The sequence below is a fragment of the Panthera uncia genome, assembly GCF_023721935.1.
Source record: "Panthera uncia isolate 11264 chromosome C1 unlocalized genomic scaffold, Puncia_PCG_1.0 HiC_scaffold_3, whole genome shotgun sequence".
NCBI lineage: Eukaryota > Metazoa > Chordata > Mammalia > Carnivora > Felidae > Panthera > Panthera uncia.
Genome location: NW_026057584.1, coordinates 105,829,333 through 105,849,982, shown reverse-complemented (window position 1 = coordinate 105,849,982; position 20,650 = coordinate 105,829,333). Strand labels below are relative to the sequence as shown.

Genomic DNA, 20,650 nt, shown 5'->3' with positions numbered 1-20,650 from the left:
CCCTCCCCTGTTCATGCTCTGTCTCTCTCTGTCTCACAAATAAATCAACGTTAAAAAAAATTTAAAAAAATTAAAAAAAAACAACTGAGAATAAACTGAGGTTTGATCGGGGGTGGGAGGGAGGGGAAAGTGGGTGATGGGCATTGAGGAGGGCACCAGTTGGGATGAGCACTGGGTGTTGTATGGAAACCAATTTGACAATAAATTTCATATTAAAAACAACAACAACAACAAACAACTCCAAAACAAAAGTCCATGAAAGACAAAAAAAAAAAAAAAAAAAAAAAAAAAAAAGGCAGAAAAAACACAAAAAAAAGAGCCCCACAGGCCCATATCTTTACGAAATGTCTATTCTATAATTGCAGCAAATTTGGAAAGACACAATATCCGATTTGGGGAGAATGAGGATAAGGATGATTACATTCTTAATATAAATAATGGAAATCACATATCCTCGAATCCTGAGGGATCAGTTACCAGATCCTTTGTTTCCATTCTGGAGATAAAGACAAACGGGCGTAACAAGGCTAGTGTTTTTCTACCCAGGTCCTGTGGCCTATTGGCAATTGACCTGGGGTACACACCCATATGTCTCCATTTGACTTTCCACAGCAGGTACTAGTTCTTGGAGTCCTCTTGTGTCATCTGCACACTGACTGGCACATTCGTAGAGAACAGCAAGCAGAGGGGTGAAACCTCCGGGAGTTTCCACGATGTGACAATGACATGCTCACAGCATACATTTCAGAATCCATGTGCTATGAAGTTTCTCCTGCTCTGTCACAAAAAATGTGACTGGTCGGATGACATGACTGCCAGTGTCCTTAACCATCATGGTGATAAAAGTCTGAAGATAAAATTTCTGATTCCAGGAATTGAGCATGCATTGACTCATGTATGAGCACTTTAAGTTGTCCCATTCCAATGACAGGGGCAGTGCAAAGAGGTACATCCTATTCTATAAAATTCAAGCTGTTTCTGGTACTCAGTAAGCACTCGGGAGCACAGCTCAATACCAGGGATTACAGTGCTGACTGATGCTCTGTTTTGATTGAAAGATCCTTTCATGGCCAAAGGTATGCAGACAGCCATGTCCAAATGAATACTTAAGTACGGCTACCTTCAATCTATCCCTATGAAGAAGTACCCACCAATGATGTCTTTTTTCTGCCTAGCAAATATAAATATCTGGTGTCTCTAGGTTTCTGAATGATAGGGAATGCAACTCTTCATTTTGATGGCTAGAGCTAAGCAGGGGGGTTTTGTTTTTTGTTTTTGAACCACTGAATTACACAAAATAGAAACACTGGGACTTCAGCATTTTTGGCCATCGGACACATTTCTAAATGGGCACACTGCTGTATACTAAACAACAGAATTCAAACCAACAGACTAAAGTGACCTCCAACAGTGTGCATTTTTTTTTCTTCTTCAAGTACATTAAGACAAATTCAATAAAGCAGAGTAACATCTGAGATGGAACTTATTGGAGAGAAACATAACAGAAACAGGCGCTCTCACCACAGCTGACCTTGGCTTCAGCTCGAGCAAGGAATGTCCTCCAGAGCCATCGACATGCTCCTACAACTCCCTGCCCTTGTGATCAATTCAACTGAAACGTCTTGAGATAAACACCTGCCAGGAAACACAGCTGCGTCTTTTCCCTTTTTGACTTGCACAAAGTTTATCACATATGCAGGTCATATGATAATTTCATAATGACATGAAATTTGCATGAAAGGATAAAAAATATTGTTCCATCTTTATATACACCTTTCCTCCAGAAAGATTCATAAATACTGCCTGAAGATAAATTAAACTTTGGCATGGAATATAATTTATGAAAATTACAAACTACTTGAATTGATTTCACCAAAAAAGACATTAAATCTTGATGACTAGCAAACTTCTTCAGAGAAATGAAATGTGATGTTTAAATAGAATTAAAGCAGCAATATAAATTTTCAAAAATATTTTAAGAGTAAAGCATATCACTCATGTAGGTTATTAATTACGTAAATGCCTTATAATCATAAAAATGCTTTTAATCACTTATATCATAGCTTCTGCTAGAGCAGTAAAACATGACAGATGAAGAAAGAAATATGATTCTTCTTGAGAAGAAAAAATATGACATATTTTGTTACTTTTTTTTCTTTTAGCTGGTGTGCTTTTAGCGACTGCTTTTGTCAGAGTTAAAAGTTGCAAAAATCCAATGTAAGGAAAGAGGTAAGAAATACCCATTGATTGCTGATGACATTTCATTACTAGTAGTAAAGCTATGTAGTGTGACTGTTGGCTAAAAAATGAATAAGGAAAGAAAATTAAATCTGGGTTGACTAGCACATTTTGGGACTTATTTATATCAGTGTTCTAAGCATCTGAACTTCAAGTTTTATACAAGAGCGGCTTCTTAGCTTTGATAATATTACAATAACCCTAATATTTACAGCTACATTTTGTACTTTAAAGCTTCACAAGCCCTGTTCCACCTACTTTCAAAAAGTCATTTCTAAATTATAGCAAAGAGGCTGACATTTCCTACCTGGATTCATGTGGCTAAATTCTCTTCCTGTCTTTGTCTCTCAGTCTCTCTTTCTTACACATACACAGAGGCACACACACATAGCTCTTTGCAAAGTAATGTCATCCCACAATTTATTTTTCAATTCCCATCATCTAACAAGGTACCTGACCTGTTTTCAGTGCTCAGTGACTATTTATGGAATGAATGAAGGAATGAATGAATGAGTGGACTCAATAAGTGACATTTGAGGCTTTCCAGTCCTTGATGTCAGCAGTGGCGATCAGTTTGGATGAACAACCTGTCTAGAGGCTGATTGTGAGTCTCAGGAGGGACTGACCAGTGGTGAGATGTCAGCTCGGGAACCAGGCCTGTTTTCCTGTGCAAGTGTAAGGCAACCACCTTCATGATGTTGTTTCAGGGAGTATCAAAGAAGCCCATGGTAAACAATAGTCCCTTCCCCCACCTAAGACTGATGACACATCCCTCTGAGATGCTGTAACATGTTTCACTGCATAATTATCAACAGTAATCAGGAGTCACGTATCACTGGGAAGGGTGAAGCGTGGCTCACAGACATAGAGACATCTACTGAAGTGTAAATAGCTGATATATTATTTTTCTCTGAGTAGATTTTGACCATAAGAATGAAAAACAATAGGATTCCTCAGACACCTGAAGATAACATGCACAAGGAAGAAAGATACAAAGAGTCTGAGACCACCTCAAAATTTGCTAAGGGGTGGCATAATCGCTTATTTCTGTGGCTCATGAAGCTAGAAAAGGAGGATTTATAAAATCAAATTTACAATTATGAGTGCTTTAGGATATATTCTAATCATTCCTTAGGTCTGAAGCGAAATCGTAATTTTCCTTGGGCCTGGTCATGCAGAGATCTTGGAGGGTTTTAGCACAGAGGGGCCTCAAAATGTCTCTTACCTACAAAGAGCTGGCTGTTCAGCTGCAACCGGAAGTGGCCCTCCTCTGAAGTCTCCCTGGTCATCCTTGGGAGGCTGTCCACCTGGAGTGAAGTCTCCTTGAGGTTCCTTTCAGCCCGGACGTAATGCCATTGGTTGTCATTCAGAAGAGAAGGAGAGTGAACTATGAGCTCTACAGGGCCATTCCCAACGTCAATGGCAAAAGTGATCTCAGACGGAGCTGAAACCAACAAGAGAAATAGGTAGAAAGTTGAGGGGAGTCGTCAGTGAATGGACGGCACACAACCTGAATGAATGGTATAAATGACTATGCGTCAGTATGAGGTGAAGAGGCCTCCAGCTGAAATCTCTACGACATTGAACTTAGTGTTAATAGTAAAAACTTCCAAATACTAAGTCCCAAGCTCTTTCTTTGGCCCAGTTGGTACTCACTGTGAGAATTCAGCCAATAGGACAGGGGCTAGCGACAGAAATGCCAATCTGATAAACATTCATTGGCACCAGGGCTTTGGGTTTTCTGGGTCTATTTTGGCTTCAACTATGCCCTTCATGGATATCTGTAGATACTGGATTCGTGAGCCAGCTACATTCCCGCTGGGAGAAGGTTGACACCCTTGGAGGTCTAGTGTTCTCTATGTTATTTCATTCATACATGTGATTAAAATCATTTAGGCTAATCTTATGACTTTTTTTTAAGGAGACTCAGAAAGTTTGAATACTTTTTTCAAGGATGTGTCACTGCAAGCAGTGGTGCCTGGGATCAAACACAGGCCCCCATCCACCTCCCATGACCCTTTCTGCCCTTTGATAAAGTTCTGCATCTCACACATGCCAGGGGTCAGTCAGTCAGGGGTAATAACACCTATGATAATGATGATGATGATGGGGATGATGGTTGTGGTTTGGCCACATAGCCATTGAGCAAGAGAGAAAAAAAGAGCAGTAGCAGGAGTACAACAGGTACAATGAACTCTGCTGAGTGCCATGCTAAGCACTACCCAAAGATTCTGTCATTTGAATCTTTCAAAGGAATCCCTGTGAGAAAGGCATCATTTTTATTCCCATTTTACAAATGAGAAAACTGAAGTTCAGAGAAGTACAACACAGTACAAAGAAGCTGACTCCAAAAGTAGAATTCTTCTCCATTTTTCTCTAGTGAGTAGGTCTTTTCATATTTTCCACTACTACATAAGAATTTTCTAAATTTGAAGGATGTGGAGAGGCAAATTATAAATTGATGTCAATAAGAAGACTGTCCCCTTTAAGTCACTGAAGCCTTCCTAGGCAGGACCTTTCCTTCCTTCTCAGCACCTTGGTTGGCCTCTTCTACGTTACACCTAAAGCAGGACATGGGTATATATTTGACAAAGTCATCAACTTCCAGATCTGAGTAATCAGGTAATCCCAAAGGTCCAATAACCATCCCAGACTACTTCCTCCTCAGCCTTTAAACCCAGAGAATGAGCCTCATTATAAGAAGCCCCCAGTAGGTAGAATTTGCAAGTAACCGAGGATTGAACTGTTTTGCATTCTGGTCAGTGTGGATCTTGACCTAAAGGGGAGGCAGTAAGGTAGAGGACTTAAAATGGGATTTGACAGCATGGACTCTGGAACCACCATGACTTAAGGCACGTTTTCGATCTTGTCACACCTCAATTTTCCCATTTGAAAAATGGGAATAAAAACAGTACCTCATTGTCAGGTTGTTTACGAATTAACCTTGACGAAGTTCATAGGACCTCGCATGGCACACAAGACATACTCAAAGTGATAGCTATGGCTATTATAGCAGTGGCGTGGCTCAACAACTCAGCTAAATGCCTCGGCTCATAAACCCATGCCTTAAAGTAGACAGAATTGAAGAGAACAAATTGGGTTCAGCAATTAAAAGATTAAGTAAGAGTGAAGTTGGCCTTTTGAGCCATTTCCTGTTTCTTATTCAGGCCGCAGATACTACCTCACAGCCCTGTATATCTTGAGATCAAATAAACACTAACTGAGAGATAACTGGGTCCTCAATTTATTTCTCTTTACAGAAAACAGGTAAAGATTGGTGATAATTGGAGAGGAAAAATGTTAAAGATTTTTCTAAAAGCCTTCCTGCAAAGCTGGTCTTGTGGATATTAAGTTCTACGTGGACAGCACATCTTTGCAGAGCTCTTGTTCTACTGCTGTGTCTGCCGTCACCCCGTGACCCCCCCCCTTCCTTGTTAGGCTTCCTGTCTGGGCTTATCCCTGCTCCAACATTTGTCCTTCTGTTGTATAATGATCTGTTTATGGTCTGTCTCCCCAACTAGTCCACAAACTGTAGATGAACACTTGGTTTATTGGACACCTACCACCAGGGCTTGTATATAGGGAGCTCTCATCCAACTAAAGGTTCATTCATTAAAATGTTACACCATATATATTCAATGCAGTTTTGTAAGTTTCTTTTTATCTTTTTTTTTTTTTTTTTTTTTTTTTTTTGGTTTATACCCAGGTATTAACTTCCTTGGAATTTTTAAAAATTATTATTATTTAATTTTATTTAGGTCAGTATTTAGGACCTACTTTGTTCACCCATTCCCCCTAGAACTGGGGTCGGGGTGGGGGGGGATCAGTAATGCGATAATCACAGCTAATTGTTTATTGAGTGCTTACCATGAGCCAGACACTCTGCTAAGCATTTGCCATGAATGAACTCCTTAATATTTTAAGCCTCACTCTAGTCTTATGAGACAGGTAACATATTACCCCCGAGGGAACTGAGCTGACAAGTTGTCCTAACCCAGATGGGGCAGAGTCAAGAATTAAATCCAGATGATGTGTCCCTGGAGTTCATTTTTTAACCTACTCTTCCTATGGAAAAAAAATATATATTGTCTTCCAAACCTATTCAGTGGGGGGAGGAGGGGTCAAAACCTAGAATATATAACATAAGTGCCTGGATACATCTGAACAAGAATAATCTAAGTAAATGAGTGATACTTTCAACACTGACTAGTGACTCTGAGGAGGGCACCAGAAGCAAACGTAAGCCTGCTCTTATTTGCTGGAAGGATGGACGTCACCCGATGGTCCTAGACGGGAAAATCAGAAGCCCTGTGTCAGCCTTATCTCCCGCATGAATTTACCCCCTGGACTTCCCTTCTCCTTCCTGTCTCACCAATATCTTCCCTCATCATTTGCTCACCTTTTGGTTGAAGACAAAGCCAAAGTAGCACTCAGCATTCAATGAGTTTTTACTAAGTCAGGCCTTGTGCTAGGCCTTGAGAATGTACAGATGAATGAAATCCAATGAGCTCACAAAGTACTTTCTTTTTATTTTAATTTTTATTTATTTATTTTGAGAGAGAGAAAGAGTTCATGCATGACTGGGGGAGGGGCAGAGAGAGACAGAGAGGAAGAGAGAGAGAATCAAAGAAGGGACATGTTAAGTGGAGGAAAGTGCATAAGTGCAAGAGAGTATCTACCTAGTATTTCTAGAAGATGAGAAGAAAACTTTTAAGGAGAGTCTCCTGTATAAAGTTCTTCCTTCCTTGAACCGCATGTTGGTGTACTCAGCTCCCACCCCATGTGGGGCATGAGAGAGATCCCAGGGACCATTTATGGACAAAGAAGAAGTCACCTCTCTGACCTTCCACGCATACATTGATAAAATGAAAAACATGAACTAGATGAAATATCATTAAACATTTTTGGAGACATGATCTGATGGAAACACTAGGAAAACACCACATACCCTTTGCATAAAATTTCAAGGAATTCCTGAATGTCTTCTGTCTCAAATCACAAAGAAAATTCTATTTTCTCTGGAGTCTTAACATTCTTGGGCATTGAGGAAGTGTTGCAAAGCAGAATAAGGAACAGAGAGGCACATTGACTCTGGATTCTGACTCTTAGCAGCAGTGTGACTCGGGTTACTAACCAGGGTCACCTTCCTCATCTGCATATTGGAGTAAGAGTTGAACAATGAAAATCATAGCGCAGTATCTTGATCATCAACAAGAGTGTTTGAGAGCAAAATAAGTAATAAATGTAAAATTTTTAGTACAGTGTCTATTCAGAGAAGACACTCAATAATTTAGTCTGATTATATTATATTATATTATATTATATTATATTATATCATATAAATGTATAAATCTAATTACTATTAATATTAATTTTACCATTCTCTGAAGATCTGAGGATTCCATCTTCAAATTCTCATCCTATTTGGTAATCTCTTTGGTAATATTCTTGATATGATACCACTAAACATCACAACTCAAGTCTCTTTCTCTCTTACCCCCTGATATGCATATATATATATATATATATATATATATATATACACACACACACATATATATATTACATATCTATATGGATGTATGTCATGTATACATATTTTATCCACATATATCACATATATATCTCCATATATATATATACACACACACACATATATTATATATAGATAGATAGATAGATAGATAGATATATAGATAGATATATTTCCATACAGATAACATATATGAAATATGTATATCTCACTCACTTTTTCCATGGGCTTGAAGGCCAGCAGAATACGCCACCCCAAAATATGCTACTTTAAAATCAGGTTGATTTTGAGTGAAGGCAACTGAGAAGAAGCAGAGACAAGGAAAAACTCCTTGCTCTCCTCCTGTGTACGTAAGGCAGGTCATAAATTGACAAAGATGTCCTTCCTTTCCTCTCTACCAGGAGAAAAGTTAATTGCTTGGAGACAACTGTAGACTCTATCAGCCTACCAAACATCTCTGCATAACAAACTTTACTAACTAGTCTTAATCTCTGCTGTTCGAAACCTAAAACTGCCTTCTTTTGTCTGATTATCTCTCCATAAATTTATTATTCCCTGTTGAACATGCTATATAATAAGGTAGTTCTTTTTTTCTATAATTTTTTGATTTTATTTATTTATATGAGAGAGACAGAGATGGTGCAAGTGGGGGCAGGGACAGAGAGAGAGGGAGAGAGAATCCCAAGCAACTCTGCACTGCTAGTGTAGAGCCAAATGCAGGGCTTGAACTCATGAAACTGCAAGATCATGACTTGAACTGAAATCAAGAGTTGGAAGCTTAAATGACTGAGCCCCTCAGGCACCCCAGTAAGCTGCAGTTCTAAGCTACCGCTTTGATTTACTCATTTTTCTCTATACAACTCCCATGAACACACGATGTGCGATTGTCAATAAACTTTCGTTTGTTTTCTCTTGTCACTCTTTTATTACAGGGGTCTCAACCAAGAACTGAAAAGTTAAGAAGGAAATTATTTTTCCTCCTTTATAGTCTTTAGGGAAAGCTAGTCCCCCTTCCAGGTGTAAAGGTGGGCCCTAGAAAAACCACTCAGCAATCTTTACTTTCATGGCCAGAGGCATTGGTCATAGGGGGTCAAGTGAGTTGCCTATCAGCAGGATTGTGTGGATAGCTGGCAAAGAAGTGATTTCCCACCAGTTGAAATGTAGCCCTCCTGTGAGGGTGCAGTAGCTTTAGACTGAGGGAGATATTCACAAGTCAGTGCAAGAAGAGAAATAAATTAAACCGCAGATAGCATTATTAAACTGATGAATCCAACCAGAAATATAGTGCCCCACCAATTCTGGACTTAGTCGCATGTTTCAGTACCAGGGAATTCCCATCCTTGTATCTGCCAGTTCAGATCAAGTTTTCTTTTTTCTTTTTCTTTTTTTTTTTAAGTTTATTTATTTATTTTGAGAGAGAGAACATGAATGGGGGAGGTGCAGAGAGAGGGAGGAACAGAATCCCAAGCAGGCTCTGCACCTTCAACACAGAGCCTGGCATGGGACTTGAACTCACAAACCGTGAGATCATGACCCGAGCTGAGATCAAGAGTCTGATGCTTAACCAACTGAACCACCCAGGCGCCCCTGAGTTTTCTTTTAATAGCAGCCAAATATGTCTGATTCGCATATGGGTGTCATAAACCCCATTTTGCACAAGTAACCCCTAAAGGGGTGACAGACATGCTCACAATTAAACAGAGTAATGGCAGTTTGAATCCACATGGGGTTCCAAGCAATATGGCCCCCTCGACTCTCAACAGCCATTTCTGCTCTTCCTCACCTACTCCAAAATATTGATTTCCACAGGCACAGCCATTGTGAGATAATGGCCAAAACAGCTGATTTTTTTTTTTCTTAGTCTCATTTGAAATAGATGCACTAATAAGACTTGAGGACATTGTAAAATGTCTTGCTTCTTTTAGAATACGGACTAATGTCAACACTACAAAATTCACAGGTGTTAGCTGGAAGTGCCCCAGAAAGAAATGGATTGAAAATTTCACAGACATTTCTTGTTCCCTGTCGAACAACATGGATTTACCAACTTTGGAAGCTTCTGTTCAGATAGTTATAGAGGAACACTCCTTGGGGATGGAAGAGAAATCTATTCTGAGCCACTTCATGTGTTTAAAGACCATTTCCTTTATAAGTAGCTGATCTGTAGAAGTATCTTGTCATGAACCCCTTAGGGTGAACATTCTATCTGCAGAAAAGGTATAGGATGAGTGTAGCTATTAATAAGAAATGCAAGATTCCTTTCAATTTTTTTCATTTAAAATTTTTTTTAACATTTATTCATTTTTAAGAGTGAGAGAGACAGAGCATGAACGGGGGAGGGACAGAGAGAGAGACACACACACAGAATCCGAAACAGGCTCCAGGCTCTGAGCTGTCAGCACAGAGCCCAACGCGGGGCTTGAACTCACGGACTGTGAAATCATGACCTGAGCTGAAGTTAGATGCTTAACCAACAGAGCCACCCAGGCGCCCCCAATTTTTTCCTTTTAAATAATAACAATAAAATAAAATGAAATATTCTGAAAATCATGAAGTCTTGTACTTTAAAATTTTTATAGAAAATCTTGTTTCCAAAACATATATGCTCTTCAACCTGGTGAAAAAGTGTACAGCAAACAATCATGTCAATAGATTTTAAAATTTTCACAAAATTTAATACCACCTGCATTTCAACATTTCTATACAACCAAAAGGACAAAATACAGTACCAGAAAGTACAAACAAATTGGACACTGAAATGTAATTAACACTAAATCATTGCTCATTACCTTGTGATAATATGCCATGACATTTGCTGCTGCTTTAATGAATCAAAAGGCCTCGGGGTCTGATTTTTATTAAATTTACATTGAGGTTATTATATCCATATTATGCAATGGTTGGCACTCAACTCCACATTTTCAGAGCCTGGCCAAGTTAGATATGAGAGATCTTCTTTCACATTAAAGCCACAAGAGCTTCCTCCCATTAATAGTCTAAATTGTTGGAGTAAAAGGAGGTTAAAACTACCAATTAAGAAGATCTCTTTTCTTGTACGTATTGTGCTATAGCTGCAAAAGAAACACTTAGCTGCTTGGTGATTTGAAAGGACTGGTGCAAACACCTCAGTCATCTCCTCCAGCTAGCACTTGTGCTCTTTTCCTAAAGCTCTCAAATTTCCAAGCTTCTGTTGCTAAGACATTACTTTCAAGGGTATTTCATGCAGTCAGATCATTATTCGAATATGGGTCAGTTGCCTTAATCAAATACAGAAAGCATCCATTTAGACACAGATAAATGAGGGGCGCCTGGGTGGCTCAGTCGGTTAAATGTCCAACTTCAGCTCAGGTTATGATCTTGCGGTTCGTGAGTTTGAGCCCCATGTGGGGCTTTGTGCTGACAGCTCAGAGCCTGGAGTCTGCATCAGATTCTGTGTCTCCCTCTCTCTCTGCCCCTCCCCCGCTTGTGCTCTCTCTCTCTCCCTCTCTCTCTCAAAAATAAATAAACATTAAAATAAATTCAGACACAGAAAAATGAGGCATCTAATGACAAGTGCAAGTTACAGTCATGGGCATAACAAGAGCAAGATGATGGGAACAGTCCATTCTTTTAGAAGAAGTAAGTTGGGGGGGGGCAGTCACTGAGTATAGAAAATTGGAAAACCAGCTAAAGCAAGCAAAAGCAGCAATTCTAAACAATCTCAGGCAAAAAAAAAAAAAAAAAATTCCTCCTCCAAAAAAAAACCTTTTCTTGGTCTAAGTTCTAACAAATGCTGATGTTAGTATGAATTTTTAATAATGTATATGTAAGCTTCAAATAGCACATTTTATTACTTACCACTTAATAAATATTATATTCAAGAGGGAAGTTAATGCAGAGAACTCCAGATATACCTTTGGCTCCTGAACATGCAGACTTAAACACATGTGCTTAGTTTTAAAAGTAAGAATTCAGCTTCTCATTTCTCATTTTTATAATTATCGTGCTATCATTGTTTAACTCAAAACTACTGTTAGAAGACACAAGTACACATTATCACAGGCCTTGTGGACACAAACTGCACCCAGGAGAGCTTGAGCAACAACAAACCTTTAGGAACTCTATGAGATTTTACCAAATAGAATAGTGATCTGTGATGGATTTTCCAGGCAAAATTTTTAGTGGATTTTTTTAATGATTGCAGAGATATCTAAAAGCTGTTAGAATTGATTCTGAAGAAAACACGTAGAAAGAATTGCAATTCCTGGAATTTATGGTAAATAAAATATTTTTTGAATATCTACCAAACTTAATTTTTTTAAGTTTATTTTCAGAGAGAGGGGGAGAGTGAGAGTGGGGGAAGGGCAGAGGGAGAGGGAGAGAGAGAGAGAGAGAGAATCCCAAGTAGGTTCCGCACCTACAGTGCTGAGCCCGACGCAGGGCTGGAAACCACGAACCATGAGATCATGACCTAAGCCGAAACCAAGAGTCAGACGCCCAGCCAACTAAGCGACAGAGGTGCCCCTCTATGAAGCTTATCTTTATGTTTAAAACCTTTCCTAAAATTTACATGTCTGTTGCTTGATGAGAAAAAAAAATTTTTTTCATTTAAAATTAGTAAAAGTATCCTTTGATCAGTATAAGAGAAGATAGATGGACAAATCTGATTATACTGTTTTGAACATGCACATGTGAAGATAACCAGTTTTGATGAAGTCATCCACAAATTTGCAGAAATAAAGTCAAATGAACAGACATTTGAATATGACTATTACCGGAACAAAGCAATACACAGGGATGTTTTCCCCCTTTTTACTTTAAAATTAGAAAATTTTCATGTATTACATTGTCTTTTCTTTTTGGTATTGGAAATTTTGATTGGCATGATAACATACAGGAGTTCAATATTAGCACATTTTGCCATTTGCATTTCTATTAGTTTTCATTTATCTTTATGATTATTAATGAATACAACTTGTATATAGGAGATGGGATGTTAGAAAATGAGCCACGTCCTGGGGTAAAATTTAGGAGGTACAAGTGGTAGAGAAACAATGGGGATTCTGATTGGATAGTCACACACTCCTAATGGTGGGAAATAAATCAGGAAATCACTTTCAGAGAAAAAGTACAGTAAAAAAAAGTAGACCCCAAATGTGAATAGAATGCACAATAAGAACACATTCAGCTTCCCATGGAAATTGTATTGAAAAAGTTTTGGGGTGTGGAAGGTTAAAGTCAAAGGTAAGAAGTACCCCTGGACAGATAAAGGACACTGTAATAGGTACCTATGGAAATTTGAGGACGACCCTATTTTGAAAAATTTTTAATGTTTATTTATTTTTGAGAGAGAGAGAGAGAGAGAGAGGCAGAGTGTGAGTGGGCAAGGGGTAGAGAGAGAGGGAGACACAGAATCCAAAGCAGGCTCCAGACTCTGAGCTGTCAGCACAAAGCCAGGGGTGGGGCTTGAACTTGGTGAATCCCGAGACCGTGACCTGAGTGGAAGTACGACGCTTAACCGACTGAGCCACCCAGGCGCCCCAAAGAATGCCCTATTTTGAAGAGAGAACAACTAAATACCGATAGGTAATAATGAAACAAAGAGCATTAGAAGGAACCAGAAATTATCATGGCTATTTTTACAAATGTCCAGAGTTATTAATCTGATAGTATCCACATATACCAGTTGTTAGTGGTGAAGATAACACACGAACTTCTGTTGGCATTACATTAAATTCATAAATGAGGGCACTTACAGCTTATTTCAAGTCGGATGAAGTCTTTAATGCCAAGGTTTTCTAGGAAAACTCCCGATAAAGCCGTGGTTTTGAAAAAGAAGGAAATATCAGCACTGAACTCCGCATGGAAGGTGGGAAAGTGGAGGTAAGAGGCTTCTGTGTAAAATGATACCGCATTCCAGAAGTGCCCTGCAAATGAAAAAAATCCTTAAGCGTGATTCATTGTTTTGGAATGGGATAGAGAAAAGCAATGGGCATGTGAATAATTTTCAAGACTGAGGGACACTGCAGGGAAAAGGGATAAGGGAATAAAAACATCTTGTGCTTATGTAATGAAGAGAGAAAGCTTCTTTCCATTTAGTACTCACGGTCACCATAGCAACGCAAGGGACCAATTCTCCAAGCAGCTTCTGAGTTTGATCTGTTGGTATCAGTGATAACTATCTGAGTGACAGGCAAGTGGTCTTTGAAGGAAAGAAAGCCAGTATCATTTGTCCTGCAAAACATAAATTTAAGAAAAAAAGAGGAGAAAATGTGGATTATGTAGGGACTCTTTTTCCAAGACTCTTCTTTTCAGAGGTGATTTGGGTGGTTGTAGCAGCAGGGTGGGGGCAGGGATGGGGGAGACAGAAGGCTCTTCATCTCATAAGCATATGCAAAAGACTGGAATGCTAATTACAAAATCCTTGGCCAGCTTCCAAAAACCAGTGGCATTTACATTTTCCCTAAGTCTTTCCAGAAACACAGGTAATTTACAGAGCTTGCTGTGGCTTGCTGTAGCTAACAGCACCCCACCTGCCCGATGCAGTGCTGATGTAACATCAAACATCAGCTCTCTTGCCACAAAGAGATTGGGTAGCTCAGTAACTGACTTGAAATAGGGGCCACAAATCCCACTTGAAATCACTCCAAGGACTTGTTTCAGCCTCCTGCCTCCAGATTCTGATCAGCTTGGGATGTTTCTTATCACTTTTTTAACTCTAGGTAAAAACAAGTCTCTAGAGTTACTGGTTTATTGCTTTTCATTGTGCTCTATGTTTTAAAGATGTTGGTAGTTAAGGGCTTGGGCTTTGTCTTTGTTAATTATGCAGCTGGAGAACTAACTAGTCACCCTGTGGCAAAAAAAAAAAAAAAAAAAGTTAAAAATAAATGGATGAAGCTATTGTTTTTCCCTTTTTTAAAGGTGTGTTTTTTGACTCATGGTAAGGACAAACCATTTAATAACTGAGAGAATAAAAGTGTAGGTAAGAAACTGGCATTGAATGAATATTTGGAGCCAGAAACATACCAGCGGATATTTTTTTCCCAGACAGCACCCTTATGCAGTGTGTACCAATATTTTCCCTCACAGATGAGGAAACTGAGGCTCAGAGACATCAGATAACTTGCCTAAGTTCACAGGACACAAGGGGCAGAGGCTCAGTCACATGCTCGGTATCTACCCTGCATCTAAAGTTAACAAGCGTGCCATAAATAGCCTGGTGTAAATTTAACATATATGTATACACATATATTTTAAGACTTTGAAGATGCCTGTATATTGTGTATTTCATCCTGACATGATAATTTGAAACTCATGACTAACAAAAGACTGAAATTTCTGAAACACAGGGGGCAAAAAAAATACAAAATGTTTTATACCACAGCGAGTCTTGAGATAGTAACCAACATTCTTCAATAACCTTTTTAAGCGTGCAAGGCAAACTCTGCATTATGGTCTTGTTCCATTTTACTGATCTGAGCATCAGGTTCCCTGCTAGAAAAGATGATGGGGCATTTTTCATGACCATGCTTCATCCATCAGACATGCTACCAACTTTAAATGGCAAGCCAAACTCAATCCTATGGGGGCAGTCTGAGAACCCCACAGAGTGGGCTGGACCCTCCACCTATACAACCTCAGTTAAGCACTGGATGGATCATCTTGCCTGTGCCTGGGAATTGGGAGACCCAGCACCACGCACCAACATTCAAGGCAAAGTAACAACAACACAAAGAAGCAGATTCATACTGGTTGTCTCTCTGTAGTCACAAAGAAGTCAACAAAACACTCAAAACACACTCAAAACCAATGTTATATTTCATTAGCATTATATAGAATGTACATCTCTGAGTTTAGAGACCAAGAAAACAGTATCCCAAATTCTTAACTGGGAAGCCTGGCAGCAGTAATGTGATGTAATGCTTCAAGGACATAGTTTTAGAAGCACACAGATTGGTTCTGGAACCCCAAGTCCCCAGTTCCTAGCTGTTTTAACTTGGGCAAATCATTTTATTTCTGAGATTCCATGCAGTCCTCAATTTTAACATGGAGATAAAGTCTATACCACAGAGTTATTGAACAAATTAAATGAGATCATATAGTCACTTAGCATGGTGCCTGAGCTATGGTAACTGTTCAGAAATGGTGGTGGTAATACTCATTTTAGTTCTTATCTTTGTCCCTGAACCCACTGCAGCCTCAGACAAGTCAATCCATTTTTTCACACCTCCAGCTATGATTCTGTATTGAATATCGCCTACTATACAAAACACTACAGAAAATTAAATGTTAAGTTTTGGCATCCAACTCACGAGATTTGGAGAAAAACCTACCAATCCATCTTGGTTATAAATAAATGAAATATTCACCTGCACACATACCCTTCAGGTCAAGTAGCCAAAAAGGTAAAGAAATGCACTAATCCATTTTCTACTATTTGAGTACCATATTTAGAGGCCATTCAAAGGGCCGGGCATAAGACTTTAGTTTATGTTTCAAAGGATTTCTATGAATGTTACAAAGACACAGAATAAAATTTTAGTCTTCATACTCCAATATCTTTTCAAGCAGAGAATTCAAAGCAAATTCCACATAGTCAAAGTAGAATACAGACAAACACATATGCAACCCTGAAGAAACCATTTTGTTTTAGGATTTTCTCTCCACTTTCATTTTCAGGGTGAAAATGTTTGATTCTGAAGCCTGTCCATCAATGCTAACTACTGCCTCCCTTACACACTTGACACCTTGTCTGCCTCAATTTGATGTCCTGGGTTAAAGTGCTGTAATATACAAATAGCACTCTAAGGATAAAAATCTCTTCCAAATAACAGAGAAAAAAGTTTGATGATGCAAGACACAATACCAAAAATGGGTTTTTTTTTAAATCTGACAACTAAAAAAAAAAAAAAAAAAAAAAAAAGGAAGTTGCTTTCCAAAGTTGTTGAATTATGATAGACACAGGGGCCAAATGAGTAATTCCCTACAAGGGCCAAATAAGTAATAAAAATGAGTGAAGCCAGTTTTGTGTTAGATAATAAATGGAACCTGACACATACGTTCGAGAGAGAGAGAGAGGAAAACTGGTCGAAAACAGTTGTTCTGGCTAAAGGAGACAGTGGATCCATTAGTAACAAGTAATAATGATATTCATGAATGTAAAACAAGTGGGTCAGACTGGAATATTAATGTAAAACTTCTCAATTTTCAAACCTTGACAAAGGATTTAAAATTCTATAAGAAAGAAAGAAAGAAAGAAAGAAAGAAAGAAAGAAAGAAAGGAAGGAAGAAAGTGATTGGGAGGGAGGAAGGAAGGAAGGATATGGTGGGAGCCAACACTGCACTGGCCAATAAAATGCAGGTGAGGGTTGTGTGCAGTCTATGAGCAATCTAGGTATCAACAATATTTTGCGTATTTATTCATGCTCTTAATGTCACAGGGAGAAGAAAAGTGGATTTAATTCAATTTGTGAGTGATAGGTATGATTTCAAAGCATCAATGGGTAGGATACCTGGGGGCTTTGGTGGTGGATTTTAACCATACGATGATACCCAGTGATACAAATTAGGGTGGTGCCTAGTGATAAGTAGGGAGTCTAGAGCTATACATTTCTTTCCACACATTGACTTGTTTTCCTTTCTCTTTTGTTTGAACTTACCTTCTTAAGGGCACACATTTTATAGACTTTGTCTTCCTTCGGAACAATATGCGAGCCTATTCCTAAGGGTACAGGGCACTTAAGTACTTCATAAGTGCAGAAGCCATTGTGTTGTAGTGGAAAAGCACTGCCATTTTGACCAGACAGTTATGGGTTGAATCCATGTGTCTCAAGACACTAGTTATAAAATGTCAGTGAGGTCACTCTGGGCCTCAGTTTCCTTACCTCTAAAATGGGGATAATAATATCAATTTGTTTTTTTTAATAATATCAATTTGATACTATATAAATGGAAGGAGATAACATATATAAAACCACACACTAACACAAGGTGGGGATTCAATAATTATTAGAATTCCCTGTAAGCTTTGAAATTTTAAAAAAGTGAAATAAAAAGAATTTTTTAAAGAAAAATAACAAAGGGAGCTTCACGGTTGGCATGAATGAGCAGAAGGCAGTCAGTGACTCCAGCTTCTGGAGGCTGCAAGGGTACAAGGGACAGACATGTGGTCCTCAGGAAACACACAAGGGTCAATGAAAGGACATGTAAGAGGAAATGTGGTCTCCCCTTCCTTTTATTATCTGCATCTTGGGATTTTACCAAATTCAGAATTGCAGAGGCAAAAAGGGGCCACTGATTTCTTTAGTGAATCACAGGTAAAATATGGTGAAAAGTCACATGCTGTCATTTATTTTTTCATCAGCCAATTTTAGTTCACTTCTGCTCGGTAAGCTGCTTTTAGTAGAGTCATTTGGGTAACTCAACCTATCAAGAGAGATTTTTGTTTCCTTTTTACATTCTTATTGCTTTCAGTCACTCCAAAGTAAAATAAATAATAAATAAATAAATAAATAAATATCATTATGCATAAGGTAGAAAAATCTAGAGAATTATGCAAAACCTTAAGGCCCCAGCTAACTTTGAAGCCCTTGTGCGTGAATCTGAGTGCATCAGTCTCAAGACCCTCAGCACACCCTTCCCTTGAGCTGGTGACATAATGCTCTTCACCTTCCATGGCTGGGTGGGAAGAATGGCCAACTAAATGCCCATGAGCAAGTTTGCAAGTCTGAAGAACTGTATTGATGCTTGCCAGTAATTCCATCCTAACTTTGGTTAAGGCAATTATTTCCCTTTGGTCTTCGTTCTTAAGACTTCCTAATAAAAATGACATAGGGGATTAGACTGAAGGTTGGCTCTCACTTGGTTGTCAAAAAAGCGAATGCAAGCATCGACTGTGGCCACATATGCAAGTCCACACCAGGAGGCCATATCTATTCCCCTGTTCCCTATGCTGACCAGAACATGTCTGGAGGCTTGTTTTCTATTCCCAGCATAAGAAACATGAGGGGCAAAACAAGACAATTTTGCAAATATTTAAACATGTCAGAAACTATAGTTCTTCTAAAACATTCTAGAAACTTGAAACCAGAGTGCTCTTCTCAAATAGATGGGAGAAAACAAAACCAGGACTGGGTATTATGAATACAGCCAAAGTCCACCCAATATTACCTTATTATTAGGAAATTTTCATGACCCTCAAGATTTTATGAGTATAAAATTAATTAAGAAAACACTACCACAGATGGAGATTTTTGGAGGCCTGGTTTGACTGATCTGCTCTGGATATGAACAGAAGTAGCATTCACTAGTGCCAGGAAAGTTCTTCACAGAACTGTCTGCATTCTCCCTCTTTATCTCCTGGCCCTCTTCTCCCCCAACCAGCCTTCTCTCCTTTCATGCCATGGCAGCCCCACTCACTGAATTGCTAACTTCCATGAATATGTCAGCCCCTAACTCATTCCACTCTGTGGCAGCATTTCACAGCGTTGCCTTCCTTCCCGTCACAGACACAATGAACACATAGTCTTTCAGCTGCCTACCGAACACCTTCCTTGGATGTCAACTGTCATCTCTAACGAATATGCCCCAGCCCACTCCACTTGTCGCTGCTCCAGGGATCTGCTCCTCTACTTGTCTGTGTTACTCAGTCCTGTGAAGGACACGGCCCCGTTCTCCCAGTGACTGAGGCCATACACACACAGGTCTTCTCTCTTTGTCTCACTCCTCCCTCATTCTTCATCAACCACTTCCACCAAGCTCACCTGCTTTATGTCTCTCCATCCAACTGCCTTATCCTCACCCTCCAGGCCTCAGTTTTATTTAGAGGGAGCTCATGGGTCTTCGCCCAGGCCTTGGTGATGGTTACCTACATTGGCTTTCTGGTGTCAAGCTCACTACTGTCTTCCTGCTCTCATTCTCCACCATAAGACTCCCAGAAACATACTCAGCAATGTGAACCATGATTCATACTCTTATTTAAAAGTTGGTTGGTTATGATAAGAGGTCTCTGTCTCTTAGAGGTATGGTCCAACTTCCAAAATATTTAACAGGGTTGAGTGTACAATAAAATTCTTATTAAAACCACAATTACCTTTTACAGAGTGTTATTTCTAAAAATTTTTTTAATGTTTATTTATTTTTGAGAGAGAGAGAGAGAGAGAGAGAGAGAGAGAGAGAGAACGAGCAGGGGAGGGGCAGAAAGAGAGGGAGTGAGAGAATCTCAAGCAGGCTCCATACTGCCAACACAGAGCCTGACGTGAGGCTTGAACTCACAAGCCATCGGGATCATGACCTGAGCCAAAGTCGGACGCTTAACTGACTGAGCCACCCAGGCGTCCCCGTGGAGGGTGAGTTCTGAAGTAAATGACCCAGGGGTCAGAGGCATTACTCCAGTTTAAGGCTGCTATTCCTAGAACCTACTGCTGGCTCTGGGGCTCAGCTGAGTGCCTCCTATCACTGAATGTGAATGTGGGAGCTGCCTCTTGCCTTTCCCTGGCCATGTGAGCATAAAAGTAGATTTTCACACATGCTGTCATTTAGTCCACAGAACATCCTTATGACATTGCTGTAATCATCACCTGCCTTGTGCAGGAGAGGAAGTGGAGCTTCACAGAGGTGACCGAACTTCCTAGGGTGCATCATTTTCAAGTGGAGAGGCCAGGATTTGAACAGCACACCTTTGCTGTCATCACCTTGCTCCTCTGGTCTCCTTGTCTCCCTCCTTTGCATGGGGACACTGCTCCTTCCCACAGTTAGCCTACATCTTCTCTGAACCGTGCTGGAATAATAGCACTGACCCTGAGTCCTAGAGCTGTCCTCGTGGGTCTCCGGCTGACCATCCCCATTCCATTCACACAGGCTTTCTCCACACCAGATACAATTCAATTGACTAGGTTTCAG

At 39.5% G+C, this 20,650-nt stretch overlaps 1 protein-coding gene across 1 annotated transcript in view; it reads right to left on the bottom strand.

Moving 5' to 3' along the window:
- The window catches only part of CNTNAP5 (contactin associated protein family member 5), a 243,413-nt gene that overhangs the window by 124,469 nt on the left and 98,294 nt on the right, over nucleotides 1–20,650 (bottom strand). The window contains exons 3-5 of the mRNA XM_049615751.1: nucleotides 13,857–13,984; nucleotides 13,507–13,677; nucleotides 3,464–3,682 (exon numbers count right to left, since the gene is read on the bottom strand). Of these exons, the coding sequence (XP_049471708.1) occupies nucleotides 3,464–3,682; nucleotides 13,507–13,677; nucleotides 13,857–13,984 (518 nt within the window). The remainder of the gene's footprint in view (nucleotides 1–3,463; nucleotides 3,683–13,506; nucleotides 13,678–13,856; nucleotides 13,985–20,650) is intronic.